At 54.9% G+C, this 20,318-nt stretch overlaps 1 protein-coding gene across 1 annotated transcript in view; it reads right to left on the bottom strand.

Moving 5' to 3' along the window:
• Positions 1-8,417, bottom strand: part of MYRF (myelin regulatory factor) — a 60,372-nt gene extending 51,955 nt beyond the window's left edge. The window contains exon 1 of the mRNA XM_065683714.1: positions 8,195-8,417. Within this exon, the coding sequence (XP_065539786.1) occupies positions 8,195-8,240 (46 nt within the window). The 5' untranslated portion in view covers positions 8,241-8,417. The remainder of the gene's footprint in view (positions 1-8,194) is intronic.
• Positions 8,418-20,318: the final 11,901 nt, after the last annotated feature.

The following is a 20,318-nucleotide window of genomic DNA, read 5'->3' on the forward strand; positions in this document are numbered from 1 at the left end:
CCCATTCCCAATGTTGAGTCCTCATAGCTTACTCTCAGTGTGGTTTGGTTTCTAAAACTGCAGAGAGGAGGGTTTAAGCAATAAAGCCCAGTAAATCCCACTACTTCCCTCCACTGACGAGCCAATGGAAAGTGTTCCAACTTACACGTGATGTCTGGTATCAGCTTTACCGCGCATCACAGCTCACTGTCCTTGGTACCATTCTCATCTCCTCCAAAGCCAAACCTGGCCCCATGTCAGGATCACCACTGATTTGTGCCTTCACTGAGTCAAGAAAGTTGTGCTGAAAATCCATGGTAAGAATTCTGTAAGAATCTCTCCTGGTGATCATCCAGAGGAGGCCACGGAGCTGCTGCAGGGGCTGGAGCAGCTCTGCTCTGGAGCCAGGCTGAGAGAGCTGGGCTGGGGCAGCCTGGACAAGAGAAGGCTCCTGAAGGGGAGACCTGAGAGCAGCTCCAGTGCCTAAAGGGGCTGCAGGAAACCTGGAGAGGGGCTTGGGACAAGGGCCTGTAGGGACAGGCCAAGGGGAATGGCTTGAACCTGCCAGAGGGGAGACTGAGATGAGCTCTCAGGCAGAAACTCTTCCCTGGGAGGGTGCTGAGGCGCTGGCACAGCGTGCCCAGAGAAGCTGTGGCTGCCCCATCCCTGGCAGTGCTCAAGGCCAGGTTGGACACAGGGGCTTGGAGCAAGCTGCTCCAGTGGAAGGGGTCCCTGCCCGTGGCAGGGGTTGGAGCTGGAGGAGCTTTAAGGTCCCTTCAACCCAAACCACTCTTTGATGCTATAAAACCATAACTGGAGCCACCACACAGCCAAATGTGGTGTTCAATTCAACCCACCCTCAGCTTCTAATAGCACCCATTTCCCTTACACAGCAGCAAACCCTCTTTCGGACTCTGCACCTCCACTGCAGACCTAACACAGCCTCATCCCTCTCTGTTCATCCCCAGTTGTGCCTGGAAAGCACCAAGGAGTCCATGGCATGGGTTCTCCCTCCCACATGATGCTGCCCCATAGGAGGAGCATCCAGCAAGCACCAGCTCAGGCCCAAAGCCACAAGGCTGTAGCTGTTTGCGGCTCCAGTCCCAGCTGCTCCCCTGTCCTCTGGCAAGGCACATGCTGGTTAATGATTCCTCAGACACATTCAGCTTGGTGAGGTCCTTATCAGAGGGTGCAAAGTCCAAGTCCAACCTGCAGCACTACTGGAAGGAGGCGAAGGGGTTCCCAGCAAGCTCTGCCAGAGCAACGCCATCCCCAGGCAGGGAATTCCCCATGGAGAGAGGCACTGGAGGGATGCAAGCCACGGTCTGGGACCCCATCTGGGCAGCACAGAGGAAGGGCAGACACCTGAAGCACTGCTGTGGGAGAGGGGTTTGCTGGCCATAGGATGGTACCCTCCTAGCACAGCTCCCAGCTCCACATCACTTGGGTCTGGTCCCAGGAGGAGGAATCCATGAGGTCCCTAAACCAAAGTGGTCCAGGACAGCAGGGCCCCATCCCTTTGAAAGGCCTCTTCTGGTTCTCACTAAGTGACCATGCAGAGAACAAGAGTAGTAAGAAGAAGAAGAGAACAAGAGGGGTAAAGCAGGAAGCAGACCACAGAACTATGATAGGAAGTAGGAAGTCCATGGGGAGAACTTCCCTGCACAGCACCCATGTAGGGGCCTGGCACAGGGAAGCTGTGGCTGCCCCATCCCTGGCAGTGTTCAAGACCAGGTTGGACACAGGGGCTTGGAGCAAGCTGCTCCAGTGGAAGGTGTTGGGGTTGGAGCTGGATGAGCTTTAAGGTCCCTTCCAACACAAGCCAGTCTGGGATTCTTCAGGCAATGCTGGATCCTCCCAGGATCCGTTCTATTCCATGTTTATGCAGCCAGTGACATGCAGCTGGGATGACTTCGGCTCCAAAAGCCATTCCTGGTGAATGCTAGACAAGGGTGAGGGTGCGGAGGGGAATCCTGCCTGCCCAGCACCCCTGTAAGGCTCCTCCTTGCTCAGCATCTCCTTCCCATGCCCTGGCACGCAGCAGCCCTTGCGCAAGCCCTGCGCAGGGAGCAGCGGGGGTCACCCGGATCTCTGAGTCACCGCCATGCCCGTCTCCATCAGCCTGGTCACACCTCCAGCACCATTCCCTTCCCAGCCACCCCGACAGCCACCTCTTCCTGCTGCCTCCTCCCAGAGCCCGTCCTGCTCCGCATCCAGGACATCAACCTGTTGAAGATACATTAACCAGAACACGGGCAAAGTACCTCCATCGACCCGCGGAGCCTCTGTGGGTGTTGTGCTCACCGTTGCTCCCTCTGAATCACAACCTACCCCTTATCAGATGCCTTGAGGATCCACCCTCCTATGAGCAGCTCTCTGGCCTCACTCCATCTGGATGGGTCCTGTGCATTTCCCAGCCAGGAAAAAGGAGTTTGGTGGAGAACAGGGAGAAAGGGAAGACTTCAGAGAAGTGCCAGCACTGTCACACCATCATACTGGCAGCAGCAGATTGTTCTGCACTGGCATTGTCCTGAGCAGCGGATGAGGACCCGCACTTCGGATGAAGACTTTAGGACCCTCCTGCTGGTGGTCCTGTCGGGATGGAGGTGGCAGCTTCCCCCCATAGCCTCAGACCACTGGTGATGAGCTCAAAGTCACATCTTCCTCTCCTCCCTGCTCTCCTTATGCCCTAGGATGTAGTGGGCTCAGCAGCATCCTCACATTACCTGCTGTGTTTGACGGCCTGTGCTGCACCGAGGCACACACCGCATGGAGTGGGCAGGGGAAGCTTGAAATAGAAGGGGAAGAGAACGGGACCAGGACGCAGTCTCATTGGAAAAGAGAGATGGAGAAGGGAAAGCAAGGGTGGGAAGATCCGTGCTGTTACCTGCCCGGATCCAGCGCATCCTGAGCATGGTGAGAGCAGACGTCAGGATCCTGCTGTGTCCCTGCTCTCCCCCTCTGTCACCATGCTGCTTAGCTCAGCGTGTCCAGGTCCCAGCACTGCTGCCTGTGGGTTTCCCTATTCCCTTAGGGAATAGTGGGAGGGCCCGGGAGGAGGCTGCTGCTGCGCGCTGGGATTTGGCTCTGCAGGGGGATTACCAGGAGGGATGGTCATGTGTTTGTGCTGTACCAGGTTCCCCAGGACCATTCTGTCACGGGCTGGCTCCGTGCAAAGCACAGCACACAAAGCCTCTTACCTTGCCCACTGCGCCAGCAGGGCCATGGAGATGCTGTCACCCTGCAAAGCCACCTCCCCAGAGTGGGGTCTAGGTAGGGAGCACCCAGTGATGTGCAGCAGGGATAACGCTGGGCTTCTCACATCAACCCCATGGTTCTCCACAGGGTTTCCCTGCTGCTTTCCATCTGATCTTACTCAAACAGCTCCATGCAGGTGGTGCAGCAAAGCCTCTCTCCATCACAGCATCAGCACTTGGAAGATGCAGTTAGGGGATGTAAAGGGCTAAGGGGCAGCCAGGCACTGACCAGGCAGGGGCTTTGTTCAGCCTGGACAAGAGAAGGCTCCTGAAGGGGAGACCTGAGAGCAGCTCCAGTGCCTAAAGGGGCTGCAGGAAACCTGGAGAGGGGCTTGGGACAAGGGCCTGTAGGGACAGGCCAAGGGGAATGGCTTGAACCTGCCCGAGGGGAGACTGAGATGAGCTCTTAGGCAGAAGCTCTTCCCTGTGAGGGTGCTGAGGCGCTGGCACAGGGTGCCCAGAGAAGCTGTGGCTGCCCCATCCCTGGCAGTGCTCAAGGCCAGGTTGGACACAGGGGCTTGGAGCAAGCTGCTCCAGTGGAAGGTGTTGGGGCTGGAATTGGATGAGCTTTAAGCTCCCTTCCAGCACAAACCAGGCTGCGGTTCTAGGATTCTCCTTCCAATGTCTTCAGCCTCAAGAAACCACCGCCCCCTCCCTCCACACTCCAAAGCAGGGAAATCCTTCTCTGCTCATTCCCATCCACCTCCAAACCTCCCTGCAGACACACAGCACACAGGAACCCATCCCATACAACGCAGCACAGTGCGCAGGGTGCAGCCCTGGGTTTAGTTCTTTACTTCAGCCCCATCCTTTTATACTTCTTCATAAAGGAACATGGGGCAATGGCCCAGCCCTCTCCCTGCAGGGCTGCAAGGCAGCATTTCCCCCTCATACAGAAAGCACTGCACGATACACAATAAAACCCACCAAGAAAGTAACTCCTACCATTAACACACACAGTGCTACGGGCAAACCCAGGCTGCAACACAAACTGGCTGCCTTGCTGCTGATAAACGGCCTGATGCTTCCTCCCAGCTCCCGCGACCCCTCCAGCATCACACACAGACCCATGGGCACCCCATAAACGTGCTTCTGAATGCTCCAGCCACTTGTGCTCAGTGAAACCCTGCAAAGAGCTGCTTCGTTCCACAGGGTTCCCATTCCCCCACTGGAATCCAGCCCTTCCTATGCACCCAACTGCCCTTCCTCACCTACAATTCACCCCCAAACTCTTCACATTCGCCATTCCTTCTCCGTCTCTTGCCCTAACCCCGCTCAGCCATCTGCCAACCCCCCCTCCCTGCTCCCCCAGCGCTGCTCTGCACATCCTGCCCCATAGACATTCTTTACCAACCTCTTATCTCATAAATTAGCCATGAGAGCGAGCGGGATCCCAAATAGCTGAGCTCTGGCGTAACCGTTTCCCTGACGCGAGGGGCAGGCGGGGAGGAAGGTGAGGTTTCTAGCAGGGTGCCAGCCAAGGGTCAGACGCTTTCAACTCCCTTCTTTGCCTTTGATACAGAATACGAATGCTCTGGGTAAGCACTCCCAATGCTATGGAAGAGACCAAACTCCTTTCGCTTCGCTGCCAGAACCATCAGCATCCCACGCTCTCCGCCTCCGAGCTCTCCTTGGCAGGATGGTCCTGGGCATCATCAAGTACATTTAACAGCGATCCTAATGGAAACCAGACAGTGATGGTCTTCCCAATGCAGGCAAACCCACCTTAAGGATGCTCAGAGGCCGTGCTGCCAATCAGACCCACACTCACAGCATCTTCATTCCAGGAGGGCGTGAAGTGATGCTCAATCCATCTCTTTCCCAGCCCCTTCCCAAATCAGCCAGGTTGGAAAAGAGCTTTAAGCTCATCCAGTCCAACCATTCCCCAGCACTGCCAAGGCCACCACTAACCCATGGCCCTGAGGCCTCAGTGTGTGTGAACACTCGCAGGGCCGGTGCCTGCAGCCCTGCCCTGGGCAGCCTGTTCCAACGCCTGAGCACCCTCTGGGGCAGGAATTGTTCCTCAGCTCCATCTAAACCTGCCCTGGGGCAGCTTGAGGCCGGTTCCTCTTGTCCCATCCCTTGTTCCTTGGGAGCAGAGCCCAGCCCCTCCTGGCTCCATCCTCCTGTCAGGCGGTTGCAGAGAGCAGTAAGATCACATCAAAGCTTCGGCCTTTTCACATCATTTTGCAGCTCCATCCTTGCACATCCCAGATCCCGCTCTCTAGGAGCAGAAGGATACACTCCAGGGCAGTAAGGTCTGAGAGCTCTCATGATGAAACTGGACACAGGGAATTGGACCTGAGATCATGGGAACATTCACTGCCCCGGACAAGGCTTGTGCTGCAGATGGGACCTGCGGCTGGAGCCAGGCAAATGCCAGGCTTTGGAATGAGCACAGCCCCCAGCCCTCTTCCACACCTCATCCAGCACAGCCCCCACTCCCAAAAAGCCTGCCAGGAGAGCCCAGTTAATCCTCGCCTGACACTGAAATACCGAGTGCTACCCGAGCACTAAAGGATTGCTCTTATACACGGCGGGATTGCTCCCCGCAGGCTCGGATCCTGGGCAAAGGCAAGCAAAGGAAAGGAAATTCCCAAATTAACCGATTCTGCAGGAAGAGATCCCTTTAGTGTAAAACCTCTGCTTGGAGAGGACATGATCTGTGAGGAGGAAAACCGCTTCGCTATAGGAGAAAAGGTGGTTTGAAGATGTTCCCCATAGGAAGGGCATTGGACACCTAAAGAAGCGATGGGCAGCGAGGGCTTGGTTCTACTCATGGATTGATACCTGTAAATGAATAAACTCTGACAGAGCTTGTTCCCCATTAGATGACACATCCGGAAGCCATTAATCCTGCAGGACAGCGAGATTCCAGGGCAAATCCCGCTCCGTGCTGCACTTTAAGGCACTGACCTTCCCTTCCAAATCACAGCGGCTCAGTCTGGCCACGTGCTCCTTCCGAGTACCGCGATCAGAGCGTGCACAAAAGGGAAGAACCTGGCTCCTTCTTGTGCTGCACGAACTGAACTGAGCAGGAATCCCCCCTGCAAAGCCTTCTCCTCTTCCCCCGTCACCCTCAAACGCTGTGTTGTAATAGATGCTCCTTAATAACACCACCAAAGGGATCTACTGCCCAAACACAACCATCAGCCACAATGGGCTCCAGGAGAAAACTGGGCTTTAGGACGTTCTAAACTGGGAGTTATACAAGTGAGCAACCAGAAACATCTTTCCGGTTCCCTCGCTTGCAGGGATGAGGTGGTTTTAATTCAAAAGAGAGAAAAAGGCAGGCAGGCAGGCAGGCAGGCAGGCAGGCAGACAGAAAGAAAGAAAGAAAGAAAGAAAAAGAGGCAAAAAGATAAAGTGAGAAAGAAGGAAAGGGAAAGAAGGGGAAAGAGAGAAAGAATCCAGGATGGTTGAGGTTGGCAGGGACCTCTTGAGGTCATCTCCACATCTCCAGCAGGGTCACCCACAGCATGCAGAAAGCAAGAACAAGGCAGGAGAAGAAAGAACCCTTCCACCTGTCAAATGATGCTCTGGGGAGGGAGAGAGGAATTCCACTTCTACGAAGGAAAGGAAGAGACAGGCAGTGAGGAACTGGCGCTGAGCAAGGGCTGTGCAGGCGCTCGGGGGGTGCTCAGCGCCCAGTGGACAGGAGGTAGGAGATGGGTCCAAGTGGAACCCTAAAAGCAAAACAAAGGCTCTGAAGGCTGAAGACAGGCTGGGAACATGAGAAGAGCCCTTGCGGAAAGGCTTCCCATCCCTGGTGCTCCTCAGAACCCCAAACCATGGCTGGGAGAAGCCAGGATTCCCATCCCTGGTGCTCCTGGGAATCCCAAACCATGGCTGGGACAAACAGGGAATGCTTTTGCCCTTGAAGAAGAGGAGGTGCATTACTGATGCATCACATGGATGCCAGAAGTGAGGAAAGTGAGCAGTGAGCAGCATGAGCCTCTGCCTGCTCCCAAGAGCATCTCCTGCTTGTGGTGCATCTTCACCTTCCTCCCCAGGGCAAATCCTTCCCCCAGCCAAAGAAACAGAAGGAACACAAAGCACAGCACGAGGACGCCGGAGGGGATCCATCTCCAGAGCTGCCCCGTGCGCACAACCTGCTCTCCATGGACCGGGATCCCCCCCAGCAGACTCCATCAGCAGCAGGCCCTGTTGACACAACGCAGCCTCGCTAGGATGGGTGCGTTGTCCCCCACTCAACCGGTTGGGTACCAGGGGCTCAACCCAAGGTGCACAACGCACAGCAACCAAAACCTCTGCCTGGCAAACGTCCCACGGCAGAACAAGGGGCACACGGTGCGGGCACAGCACCAGGGAGGAGAAACAAAGACAACAGCACAAGGGAGACGCAACAACACAGTCAACAAGGAAGAGCGGAGCCAACAAAGCCAGACCGGGGAGACGAAAACACGGACCAAGGGAAGCGTAACAAAGGGAATCGAGGTCCCAAAGGCACACGGTGCAGCCCCACCAACCCCTCAGGTGCCAGGAGCAACCACGTTTCGCTCCTGCTTGAGAGAGGGCAAACTCTCTTTACAAGCACTTTTCCACCGTTGGTTTAGGTGCAAGCTGCTGTCGGTTTGCACTGATGGGAAAGAGACTGATCTGCAGAGATGCCCAAAGGGGTTTGGGCTGCGGTTGGACACTGATGGTGTGGGGTTTGCTGCTGGAGGCCCTATCTTCTCCATCGGAGTGAGCTCCCCAGGGAACACACAGTGGGGAACCTGCTTCCAGCACCCTGAAACCCAGCCCATGGCTCAGGGGACCTGAGCCTGAGCCAAGGGGAGAGAGCAGCAGGAGTCTGACCCCACGGTGATGCCCACACCCTATGGGGACCGGTGAGGGCCACTCCGACGTCCTCAACGAGGAGGTGGTGGGCACCTAACGCCCACCACACCGCACCCGGAGCGCCCCGTGCACCGGCACCGAGGCTCAGCCCTTACCTTCGAAGAAGCGCTGCAGAGCCTCAGTCTCGTCCACCACCTCCATGGCTGTGCCATGCACCGGGGCGGCAGCCTCAGTGTCCGCGCCCGCAGCGGGGCATCCCCCGGCTCCCTGCGCTCCGCCGCCGTCCTCAGCCCCCGCGGCGGGGTCCCGGTGCCGCTGCCGGCGCCGAGCGCGGCCGCCCGCAGCCCATCGGCCTCCGCCGCTGCCCGCCCAGCGCTGCCCCCAAACTTGGGCTGCCGCGGCCGCTCCTCCCCTCCGCTCCTCCTCCTCTTCCTCCTCCTTCTCTTCCTCCTCCCGCCGGCAGGGAGAGCCCGTCCGGAACCGGGGCTCCCCCCGAAACCGGGTCCCTGCGGCCCCTTAAAGTGCCTTTTCCCTCTATAAAAGCCTCAAACCCAAACCCGGGTCTCTTCCCCCCAAAAACTGCCTTTTCCCACCCAGTTCTCAAACCAGAAACCAGCTCCTTGTCCCCCCCAAAAGTGCCTTTTCCCACTAGAAAAGCTCCAAATCTCAAAGCCAAAATTGAGTCCTTGTGCCCCCCAAAATGTGCATTTTCCTATTATAAAATCCCCAGTTCTCAAGCCCGAAACCAGGTCCTTGTCCCCCACAAAATGTGCCTTTTCCTACTATAAAAGCCCCAGTTCTCAAGCCCGAAACCGGGTCCTTGTCCCCCCATAAAGTGTTTTCTCCCCACTATAGAAGCCTCAATTCTCATACCTGAAACCAGGCCCCCCAATGCCTTTTCCTACCCAGTTCTCAAGCCCAAAACCAGGTCCTTGTCCCCCGCAAAAATGCCTTTTCCCACTATAAAAGCTCCAAATCTCAAAGCCAAAACCGTGTCCTTGTCCCCCAAAAAGTGCCTTTTCTCATCCAGTTCTCAAGCCGAAAACCAGGTCCTTGTCCCCCCAAAAAATGCCTTTTCCCACTATAAAAGCCCCAGTTCTCAAAGCCAAAACTGGGTCCTTGTCCCCCCCAAAAAGTGCTTTTCCCCACTGTAAAATCTTCAGTTCTCAAACCTAAACCCGGGTCCTCTTCCCCCCAAAAATTGCCTTTCCCCACTATAAATGTCGTAGTTCTCAAAGCCAAAACCGGGTCTTTGTCCCCCCTAAAACGGGCCTTTTCCCACCCAGTTCTCAAGCCCGAAACCAGGTCCTTGTCCCCCACAAAATGTGCCTTTTCCTACTATAAAATCCCCAGTTCTCAAGCCCCAAACCGGGTCCTTGTCCCCCCATAAAGTGCTTTCTCCCCACTATAAAAGCCTCAGTTCTCAAACCTGAAACCAGGTCCTTGTCCCCCCAAAAGTGCCTTTTCCCACTCTAAAAGCCCCAGCGCTCAAACCCAACCACAAACCACCCCCGAACCCCCTCTATCCCCACACCCCAGCACTGGGGGAAGGGCCTCTTGTGTTTTCCTGCCCAGATGTGGCCACAATCACTCCCCATACCCCCCGAAATCAGCTAAATAACAGTGCAGTATCTAAATGAAGTTACAGTGATGTGACCACAGTTCACCAAACGCGGAGCCCCTGCCAGGCCAGCACTGTGGGGCCATTCTCTCCGGGGCAGATAAAGCACACAATGAGGTTTTGTCCGGCCCCACAACCCAATTCAGAAGGGCAGATTCTCTTAGATATATAAATATATTTTCCCAGCTCTCACAGCTGTGCAGTGACCAATTCTTCTCTAGGGAGGGGAGAGGGACCGAGGTTTGGGGACAGTAATAGGTCTATTATGTCGGGGATGGAGAGAAAGAGCTCAACAGCCCTTTTTTCTTCTCTTTCTCCCCATCGCTTTCCATTAAGACAATTGTTATTCTCTGGTGCCCCACGCCCCTTGTTCCTGGGCACACAAACCCACCTCCCCCAGCTCTGGGGACAAGCTGTGTGGGAAGGAAGTGGATTTGCTCTTGCTGGCCCCAAATCCAGTCAGTACCAAGTCAGGCTTTAGGCCTGGGATCAGATAGGACCCCGGAACTAAATGTTCCTGCTACAGTTCAAGCCCTGACCCTTGGTCCCCCATCCTCCCAACACCCCCATTATGCCTGCTTAGCAAGAGCATCCTGCGTGAAGATGCTGGGAACAGAGAACCCAGCCACCCACAGCCCCGGACACCCACATTACACCTGAGGATGCAACAGAAGATGCTCACAGGGGATCCTCCCCCCTTACTCCATTCTGGGAACACCCCCCTGCAGTCCTGATCCAGCTCTGGGGCAGCAGCACAAGAGGGACCTGGAGCTGATGGAGCGAGGGCAGAGGAGGCCATGGGGATGCTGCGAGGGCTGGAGCAGCTCTGCTCTGGAGCCAGGCTGAGAGAGCTGGGCTGGGGCAGCCTGGACAAGAGAAGGCTCCTGAAGGGGAGACCTGAGAGCAGCTCCAGTGCCTAAAGGGGCTGCAGGGAACCTGGAGAGGGGCTTGGGACAAGGGCCTGTAGGGACAGGCCAAGGGGAATGGCTTGAACCTGCCCGAGGGGAGACTGAGATGAGCTCTTAGGCAGAAGCTCTTCCCTGTGAGGGTGCTGAGGCACTGGCACAGGGTGCCCAGAGAAGCTGTGGCTGCCCCATCCCTGGCAGTGCTCAAGGCCAGGTTGGACACAGGGGCTTGGAGCAAGCTGCTCCGGTGGAAGGGGTCCCTGCCCATGGCAGGGGTTGGAGCTGGAGGAGCTTTAAGCTCCCTTCCAACCCGAAGCACTCTGAGTCTGTGTTTCCATGTAGGACTCGAGCTCCATGCTACTGGCACGCAGAAAAGGTCCCCCCCGCACTTGCTCCTGGCCAGGTCTTGCTTACACAACCTCCTCTGCCCTCCCCGCTGGGTCACTGCAGCGTTACCCACCCATAAGCGCTGCTGTTGTGACACCAGGCCTCCAAGTGCATCCCCTCCGCATCTCCCAAGAGGCAGCTGATAAATCACAGCGGCGGCAGGCAGGAGCTCAAGCACAATAAAACAACAAGGGAAGGCCAAGGCTATTCTGGGTCACTTCACTGTGCTCAGCAGAGGCAGCAAAAGGACCTGTGAACAGGCCAGGCTGGCAGAAGAACAAGTTCCTGCCTGTTATGGTCCCGAAATCTGGGGCCAAAGATGATAGAATCATAGAACCATAGAATGGTTCAGGTTGGAAAGGACCTCAAGTTCATACATTTCCAACCCCCCTGCCATGGGCAGGGACACCTCACACTAGACCAGGTCAAAGGATTTGAAAGGCAAATAACCCTGGGAGCGATTTGCTTCCGATGTGGAGCCGTCTGAACCGACCACATCACTCTCTGCTTGGGATCCCCAACATCCGAGGTGTGAATTCACCCTTCCCACATCACGGCATGGACCAGGCAGTCCTCCCGGTCACTCACCCCACTAAGCAGACATGAAAACCCCTTTGAGAGCCCCCCACTAGAATAAAACCCCAGCAAAGCAGAGAAACACCCTAAGAACAGAGCAGGACGAACACAACTCTCATCTCTGTTGTCCAAAGGGAGCACAGGATCAGGCAGGGCAATGGCCCAGAAATGATCTCTGGAATAACACAGTGCCTTTGGGCAACAGCATGAAGGTGTCTGTAGCCAAAACAGAGCTGTGGTATCCCAGGCTCAACACCCTTCCACCTGCATGGGACCATTAGCACAGTCCCATGTACTAAGTTACTGGATGAGTAAGATCCATCAGTGATGAATAAATCCCATTCCCACTTTGCATGGGGAAGGCAGAGGTCGGAGTGGCCACTCTCATCCCAACCAAAGCAAGCAGGGTGTGAAACACAAGCTGTGGCTCCTAACGATATCCGAAGGGGGCTACAAGGATGCTGAGAGTGACTCTTCATCAGGGACTGGGGTGATGGGACAAGGGGTGATGGGTTCAGGCTGAAACAGGGGAAGTTCAGGCTGGAGATAAGGAAAAAGTTCTGCACCCAACATTCACCCCTTCCCGAAAGGGGAAAGAGCTGGTCCCTTACTGCAATGAGCTCAGAAACCAGCACTTCAGAGCTACGCTGTGCAACCCCCAGAGATCCCACAGTAATACATACATTGTATTAGTGATACACAGAGAGATCTGAACCCAGAAAAGTTATCATATCACTTCGAACTCCTATTGCTGCACAGAAGGCAATGCATGGAAATCCAGCCCCCATCACCATGTGCTGTTTGCTTTCCTTTCTGCCATCCCTGCTGCTGTCCCTCCCTACCACTCCACGTCCTCCCCATTTCCCACATCTCTTCCCTTTGGATAGAATCATAGAATGGAATCATGGAATGGTTTGGAAGGGAGCTTAAAGCTCATCCAGCTCCAACCCCTGCCACGGGCAGGGACCCCTTCCACTGGAGCAGCTTGCTCCAAGCCCCTGTGTCCAACCTGGCCTTGAAGGCTGCCAGGGATGGGGCAGCCACAGCTTCTCTGGGCACCCTGTGCCAGCGCCTCAGCACCCTCACAGGGAAGAGCTTCTGCCTTATCTCCAACCTGCACTTCCCCTGCTTCAGTCTGAACGCATCACCCCTTGTCCCATCCCCGATGAAGAGCCCCTCTCAGCATCCTTATAGCCCCCTTCAGACACTGAAGCTGCTCTGAGCTCTCCACGCAGTCCCAGTGTTCTCAGCCTGGCTCCATACGGGAGCTGCTCCAGCCCCTGAGCATCCTTGTGGCCTCCTCTGGATACACACAAAGGTCCTCATTTCCTCTCTGCCAACTGCCCTCTCCCCATCCCCTGTGCGGGGCAGGAATGGGAGGCAGGGATGTTACTCAGGGGAGGTGGGGCTGTTGCTCCCTCCAGCGCTGCATTTCAAAGCCCAGCCTCAAACCACCACAGACAGAAGGCATTCAGCAGTTGTTGTCCCTCACCCCATCCCTCCCCGCACCCAGGCTGCTCAGGCGCAGCAGGAAGGCCTCTTACTTCTATCTTCCCTCCTCAGCACCAAGCATGGATGCAACCTTGATCCCTCTGCCATGGAACCATCTAATGTGAGGCTCATCTGAGCAGGGCACTTAGGTCAAGAGATGTCTGATGGCTCCTTCTTCACCATGAGGGTGCTGAGGCGCTGGCACAGGGTGCCCAGAGAAGCTGTGGCTGCCCCATCCCTGGCAGTGTTCAAGGCCAGGCTGGACACAGGGGCTTGGAGCAAGCTGCTCCAGTGGAAGGGGTCCCTGCCTGTGGCAGGGGACTGGAACCGGGTGAGCTTTAAGCTCCCTTCATCCCAGACCGTTCCATGACCCCATGGAAAAGCAGAGGAACCATAACACCAATCTACTGTCACTCTTGAAGGCTGCAGAAAGCAGGCACTATGGGGGTAAATCGTAGTTGCTGCCCACAACACAGAGCTTTGCTCTTCACAGATGCCAGTGTTGAAAGAGCCTCATTCCAGCAGGTCCCTCCCTCCACTCCCACCATTCCCTTCCATGAGCTGGCAAGTTTGGAGTCACCCCTGGGTGCTGGTCCCTCCGGTATGTGCCACACTGCAGTGAGGGGCTTTGGAATTCCCTTAGGGTTAATGCAAGGGGAAAACCTGGCAGCCACCCTGTGGCACCATCCTGGCTTCCTGACCTGGGGCAGTGTGTGATTGCCTAGGTGACAGGGGCAACGACCCAGCTGCTATAGGAGCTGCCAAGGCTTCCATACACATTACCTTGTACTCTACAAGGGTTACTGGGGTTTGGGGTGAGAAAGGGTCTGATGTGTAAAGACTTTATTTGGGGACGGGTCCATGCAGCGTTGTCCATGCTCTACACAGCGCTTGAGCCTGTACAGAACTTGTATTCCCCATGGAGAAACTCCTCTCCTTGACCTCACCTGACTTCCCTTAGGAAGAGCCATTGCTCTCATCTGGTGTGACAACGCTGCTTTGAGCCAGGCAGTGAACCCAGCAGGACCACAGGAAGATCAAAACCTTCACAAGAAGGCTATGGCTTCAATGAGTAACTCCGTCGGAATGCAGACAATGACAGGAGGCAGCAAGCTGGCAAGGAATCATGGAATGGTTTGGATGGGAAGGGACCTTAAAATGATCCAGGGCAAACCTTCCACTGGAGCAGCTTGCTCCAAGCCCCTGTGTCCAACCTGGCCTTGAGCACTGCCAGGGATGGGGCAGCCACAGCTTCTCTGGGCACCTTGTGCCAGCGCCTCAGCACCCTCACAGGGAAGAGCTTCTGCCTTATCTCCAACCTGAACTGCCCCTGTTCCACTTTGAACCCATCACCCCTTGTCCTATCACTCCAGTCCCTGATGAAGAGTCCCTCCCCAGCATCCTTGTACTCCCGTTCAGATACTGTTAGGAGACACAGCTTGTGTTTCACACCCTGCTTGCTTTGGTTGGGATGAGAGTGGCCACCCTGATCTCTGCCTTCCCCATGCAAAGTGGGAGTGTGATGTCTTAATCAGTGACAGATCCCACTCGTATAGTAACTTAGCACATGGGTGATGAACACACCACGCAGTGTGTACACTGATGAAGAGTCCTTCTCCAGCATCCTTGCAGCCCCCTTCAGACACTGGCAGCTGCTCTGAGGTCTCAACGCAGATTCTCTTCTCCAGGCTAAATGAAGGGTGATGGAAACCTTAGTGCTGCTCTGCTTCTTGTTCCTACGCTCTACCAAACCTCCTCTGTTGGAGCTCAGCACCTTCCTCCTGTTCCTGTAATTGGGCTTTGCCTGAGGACACAGAGGCAAACACAAAGAGGCTGCTAAGAGGTAACATTAGCGCAGTAAAACGAGTGTCATTTGCTCCAGGGTCATTGGCCTCATGGCCTCAGCATCACCAACACTGTCATCATGGATGTGCGAGCACACCTTGACTGCTCCACTGCTCTGCCAAGACAGCCTGAACATGGAGATGACTCCGCTCCCCGCACAGCCTCAGGAGGGCACCCAGAGGGGCTTTGTTCTCCCTCTCTTCCAAGGTGCCCCCTCCATTCCACCAGCACTTCCTTGTGCACACACTGGATCACAGAATCATAGAACCATAGAATGGTTTGGGTTGGAAAGGACCTCAAGATCATCCAGTTCCAACCCCCCTGCCATGGGCAGGGACACCTCACACTAAACCATCCCACATAAGGCTTCATCCAACCTGGCCTTGAACACTGCCAGGGATGGAGCACTCACAACCTCCCTGGGCAACCCATTCCAGTGCCTCACCACCCTCACAGGAAAGAATTTCCTCCTTAGATCCAATCTAAACTTCCCCTGTTTCAGTTTGAACCCATTACCCCTTGTCCTGTCACTACAGTCCCTGATGAAGAGTCCCTCCCCAGCATCCCTATAGCCCCCCTTCAGGTACTGGAAGGCTGCTCTGAGGTCCCCACGCAGCCTTCTCTTCTCCAGGCTGAACAGCCCCAACTTCCTCAGCCTGTCTTCATACGGGAGGTGCTCCAGTCCCCTGATCATCCTCGTGGCCTCCTCTGGACTTGTTCCAGCAGTTCCATGTCCTTTTCATGTTGAGGACACCAGAACTGCACACAATGCTCCAGGTGAGGTCTCACAAGAGCAGAGCAGAGGGGCAGGATCACCTCCTTCGCCCTGCTGGTCACGCTCCTTTTGATGCAGCCCAGGATACGCTTGGCTTTCTGGGCTGCGAGCGCTCACTGCAGCCGGCTCATGTTCAATTTCTCATCGACCAGCACCCCAAGTCCTTCTCTGCAGGGCCGCTCTGAATCTCTTCTCTGCCCAACCTGTAGCTGTGCCTGGGATTGCTCCGACCCAGGTGTAGGACCTTGCACTTGTCGTGGTTGAACTTCATGAGGTTGGCATCAGCCCATCTCACAAGCGTGTTGAGGTCCTTCTGGATGGCATCCCTTCCCTCCAGCGTATCAACTGAATGCTGTCAACTCTCCGTAATTCCCAACTCTTCCAACTCGTTCTCCCTTGAATTCCTTGTGTGACTGGATTGAGGGAGCCTAACCACAGCCCAGCTGAAGAGCCAGGGCTCATACAAGTCCAGCCACCTTATTTCTTCCCTTGATTTTGCCCTTAGACAAATATCCCCACCTTAAACACCCTTTCTCCTTACCCTCCATCCTCCTACGGCCTTACACAGGAACATCCTTCCCTCCAGTGCTCCATGGGGCAGCCAGCACAGCAACGTGTGAAACCATGGCAGGCTTCATTCTCCCCACCATGTCCCTGTGGGCCTCTCTTCCAAGCTGCCCCAAAGCTTTCACCTTTGTGCTACAGCATCTCCATGCCCCAAACACCGCTGTGATTGCTCCCTCATCACCAGGTGTGGTTGTTCTGGGAGCCACCAGGTGTGCAGCACTCAGGAGGCTCAGCATGGAAGCGGTGCAGGCTCCTAAACACGGCACTGTTTGCTTGGGCTGCCTCCAACTCGGGATTCAGGGAATTCTTGCCCCTCTCCCTTAGGCACTGGAGCTGCTCTAAGGTCTCCCCTTAAGGAGCCTTCTCTTGTCCGGGCTGACGCAGCCCAGCTCTCTCACACAACACATCCCACACCTGGATCTTCCAACCACACCACCCAATACAGAGAGATGAGGCAGGCAGAGCTTCATCAGCCCAAGACCTGTCCTCAACAGAGCCTCTCTCGGCTGTGAGTGTCCTTCATCATGAGACTATGGAGAGGGAGAAGAGCAGAGGATGCAATCCTGCCCTTCTCCAATGCCCTGTACACACCCCAGGGAGCTCCCACGCTGTGGAGACGGAAGCAGACTGTTGTGGGCTCAGGCCGTTATCTCCTCTTGGCAAGAGACCTGCACTGGTAAATCTCTCTCTGGTTATTCATTAACTCCAAGAGGTTCGTTCCCAAGATGGAGAGAATACCACCATTGACTGAGAAACTCAACAAAGGATGGCCCTTGGCAAGGGGCACCAATACTGGGGATCCTCTCCATCACTGGAGGGCAGAGGAGTCAGAAGCACAAAGGCTCAGACCAGCACCACTGCGATTCAGAACAACAGGGGCAGAGAGGGAGCACTGCCACAGAAAGATTGGTCCAAACCTTTTGGGGTTGGAAAAGTCATAGTAAATAGAATCATGGAACGGTTTGGGTTGGAAGGGAGCTTAAAGCTCATCCAGCTCCAACCCCTGCCACGGGCAGGGACCCCTTCCACTGGAGCAGCTTGCTCCAAGCCCCTGTGTCCAACCTGGCCTTGAGCACTGCCAGGGATGGGGCAGCCACAGCTTCTCTGGGCACCCTGTGCCAGCACCTCAGCACCCTCACAAGGAAGAGCTTCTGCCTAAGAGCTCATCTCAGTCTCCCCTCGGGCAGGTTCAAGCCATTCCCCTTGGCCTGTCCCTACAGGCCCTTGTCCCAAGCCCCTCTCCAGGTTCCCTGCAGCCCCTTTAGGCACTGGAGCTGCTCTAAGGTCTCCCCTTCAGGAGCCTTCTCTTGTCCAGGCTGACATAGCCCAGCTCTCTCAGCCTGGCTCCAGAGCAGAGCTGCTCCAGCCCTCGCAGCATCCCCATGGCCTCCTCTGTCCTCGCTCCAGCAGCTCCAGGTCCCTCTTGTGCTGCTGCCCCAGAGCTGGATCAGGGCTGCAGGGGGGTCTCCCCAGAGCGCAGCAGAGGGGCAGGATCCCCTCCCTGACCTGCTGCTCACACCCTGGGGATGCAGCCCAGCACATGGAGGGGTTCTAGGTTGCAAGGGCACAGATGAACCCTTCCAGCAGTGAGATCCCCCCCTCTCCAATGGCCATTCCCTCACATCTATTATCGTTATCCCCCAGGCCTGCAGTTCCCAGCTGAAGAGAAGCAGGCAGCAACACTTCAGTCCCAGGATGCTCAGCTGAGCACTGGGAACTCCACTGATGGAAGCACCCACAGCAGGCAGTGCTGCCAGCACGGGCACAGCACCCTCTGCTGAAGTGTCCTGTGTCTGCTATTGCATCTCCCCACAAGGACATCCCAGCTTCACTGAGCTCCTCTGCTGACTCTGAGAGGAACAGAAGCCCACAAAGCTGATACTGCCTTCAAGGAAGTTCTGTTAATGGAAGAGCAGCAGCGAAACTTGAGATTGCTGAACAGGGAGGGAAATCCAAGGGCTGTCAGAAGAGCCCATGGATCTCATGTGTGGTTTCACAATACACACAGTACTAATACATGGACTTGCCCTGCACAAGTTGCATCCTTATAGACACTCCAGCTCTGCCATGGTGATCAGTCATAAGCTCTGACCCACACTCTCCCTCTTCTTTGTCACTACATGCCACTCTTCCACCAGTTTTCCAAGTTCTTCCTTACACTGGGGCAGCCTGAGATCGCTCCTATCTCTTTGCACTAATCTGACCTTCTTAAACAAGTGAGCATCACCCTGTATTTGCAAGCAGCACCTCTGAATTCTCTAGTGCACTATTAACTGAAAGCACCAAGTTAACCTCCATCGAGGCACTAAGAGAGCCACCACCCAGCCGCAAATCCCAGCCTGGTTTGGGTTGGAAAGGACCTCAAAGCTCACCCAGTCCCAACCCTGGCCACGGGCAGGGACCCCTTCCACTGGAGCAGCTTGCTCCAAGCCCCTGTGTCCAACCTGGCCTTGAGCACTGCCAGGGATGGGGCAGCCACAGCTTCTCTGGGCACCCTGTGCCAGCGCCTCAGCACCCTCACAGGGAAGAGCTTCTGCCTAAGAGCTCAGCTCAGTCTCCCCTCGGGCAGGTTCAAGCCATTCCCCTTGGCCTGTCCCTACAGGCCCTTGTCCAAAGCCCCTCTCCAGGTTTCCTGCAGCCCCTTTAGGCACTGGAGCTGCTCTAAGGTCTCCCCTTCAGGAGCCTTCTCTTGTCCAGGCTGACCCAGCCCAGCACTCTCAGCCTGGCTCCAGAGCAGGGATTACATGCATACTGCTTTCATTTCCCTTCATCATAGCACTGTTTCCAAGAAGAATCACTTTAAGTAAGGTTTTGGGATGTACCTGACCAGAACATTGCCTCTTCTGAAAAGTACAAGCTAACCAAATACCCTCTCATAGCATGATTTTCAGATATGCCTCTGTACAATCACCTTCAGGTCACTGTTTCTCATCCTTCATCTCTTTTCTAACTGAAGTCCAACCTAACATCCCTGAAAAACAACCAAATATGAGCTGGTTTGTGCAATGCTCGCTTCTATTTACAATGAATGAACTATTAAATCACAGCTGTACTTACATATTTCCATTAGTTTCCACTCCTTTCCTTTGCTCCCTTGGGAATGTATCACTCCAGAGCTTAGAAATCACTGGAAACCTTGTTTTCTGGATGCTTTATGGTCAATGGGTTGATCCCACTTTCCTCAGTAAGCCAGAAATTCCTCCTATGGCCACCAACATACCAAACAGCTGGAGAGTTGTCTTGGAAATAGCAACTCCATCCCTAGCTATGTTCAATAGTGAAGGCTTTCAATAGTAAAACAGGGTTTAAAGCAACATCCTCCATGCCTGCTGGGTACACATTCTCCTTAGTAACTGTATTAAAGCAGTCACTCCTAAGCATGGATTACTTCATGTTTATACAAGGGTTGTATCCAGACTCTTATGCTTTGCTTTCCCCATGAGAGGAAGTGTTTAAAGAAGAGGCAATAGCCTTTTATGAGGCTGATGTAGTTATAGGTAGGGTAAAAAGCCACAAACCACAACCAAGAGGCAGCACTTACACATACCAGCCCTTTTTATAGGCATTTTTATGGGAACTCGGTAGTTCTGCCGCCTTTAAGCTCTTAATTCCTTGATAGTACTTCATCTCTTCAGGAGCAACCATAAAAACTACTCCATGCAGCCATTAATAGGATTAACTTTCTTCCAGGCATTCCTTTTCCTGCCCGTGTTGCTCATGGCTGGGCAGAAAGCTCTTGTTCCTCTCCCGACTCTCCTCTGACCCTGTAAAGCACAAGTACTGCTTCCCCTTCCCAGAATGAGTCACTACAGCCTTACTCTGCTGTAAATAGCACCTACAACTACTTGTAAAGCAGGATCTCGGTCCTGCTCTGCAGGGTGTGAAGCTCTTCCTCCCCAGTTTGAACTCACCTTCTTTGCCAAAGGATCCCAGCACCTCGCTGGTTTTCCACAGGGCAAACCCTCTTACACTCTTCTTGCTTCACTCCATCCTCTCCCTGCCACTTACTCGTATCCTTCCAAAGATCCCCTTGTAATCCAGTGCCTTTGTCTGCACTGATGTTGGTCTTTTTTGTATGGCCGTTGAACTCAATACTTGGTAACTCAATGCCT

Source organism: Lathamus discolor, chromosome 6 (genome assembly GCF_037157495.1).
Source record: "Lathamus discolor isolate bLatDis1 chromosome 6, bLatDis1.hap1, whole genome shotgun sequence".
Lineage (NCBI taxonomy): Eukaryota > Metazoa > Chordata > Aves > Psittaciformes > Psittacidae > Lathamus > Lathamus discolor.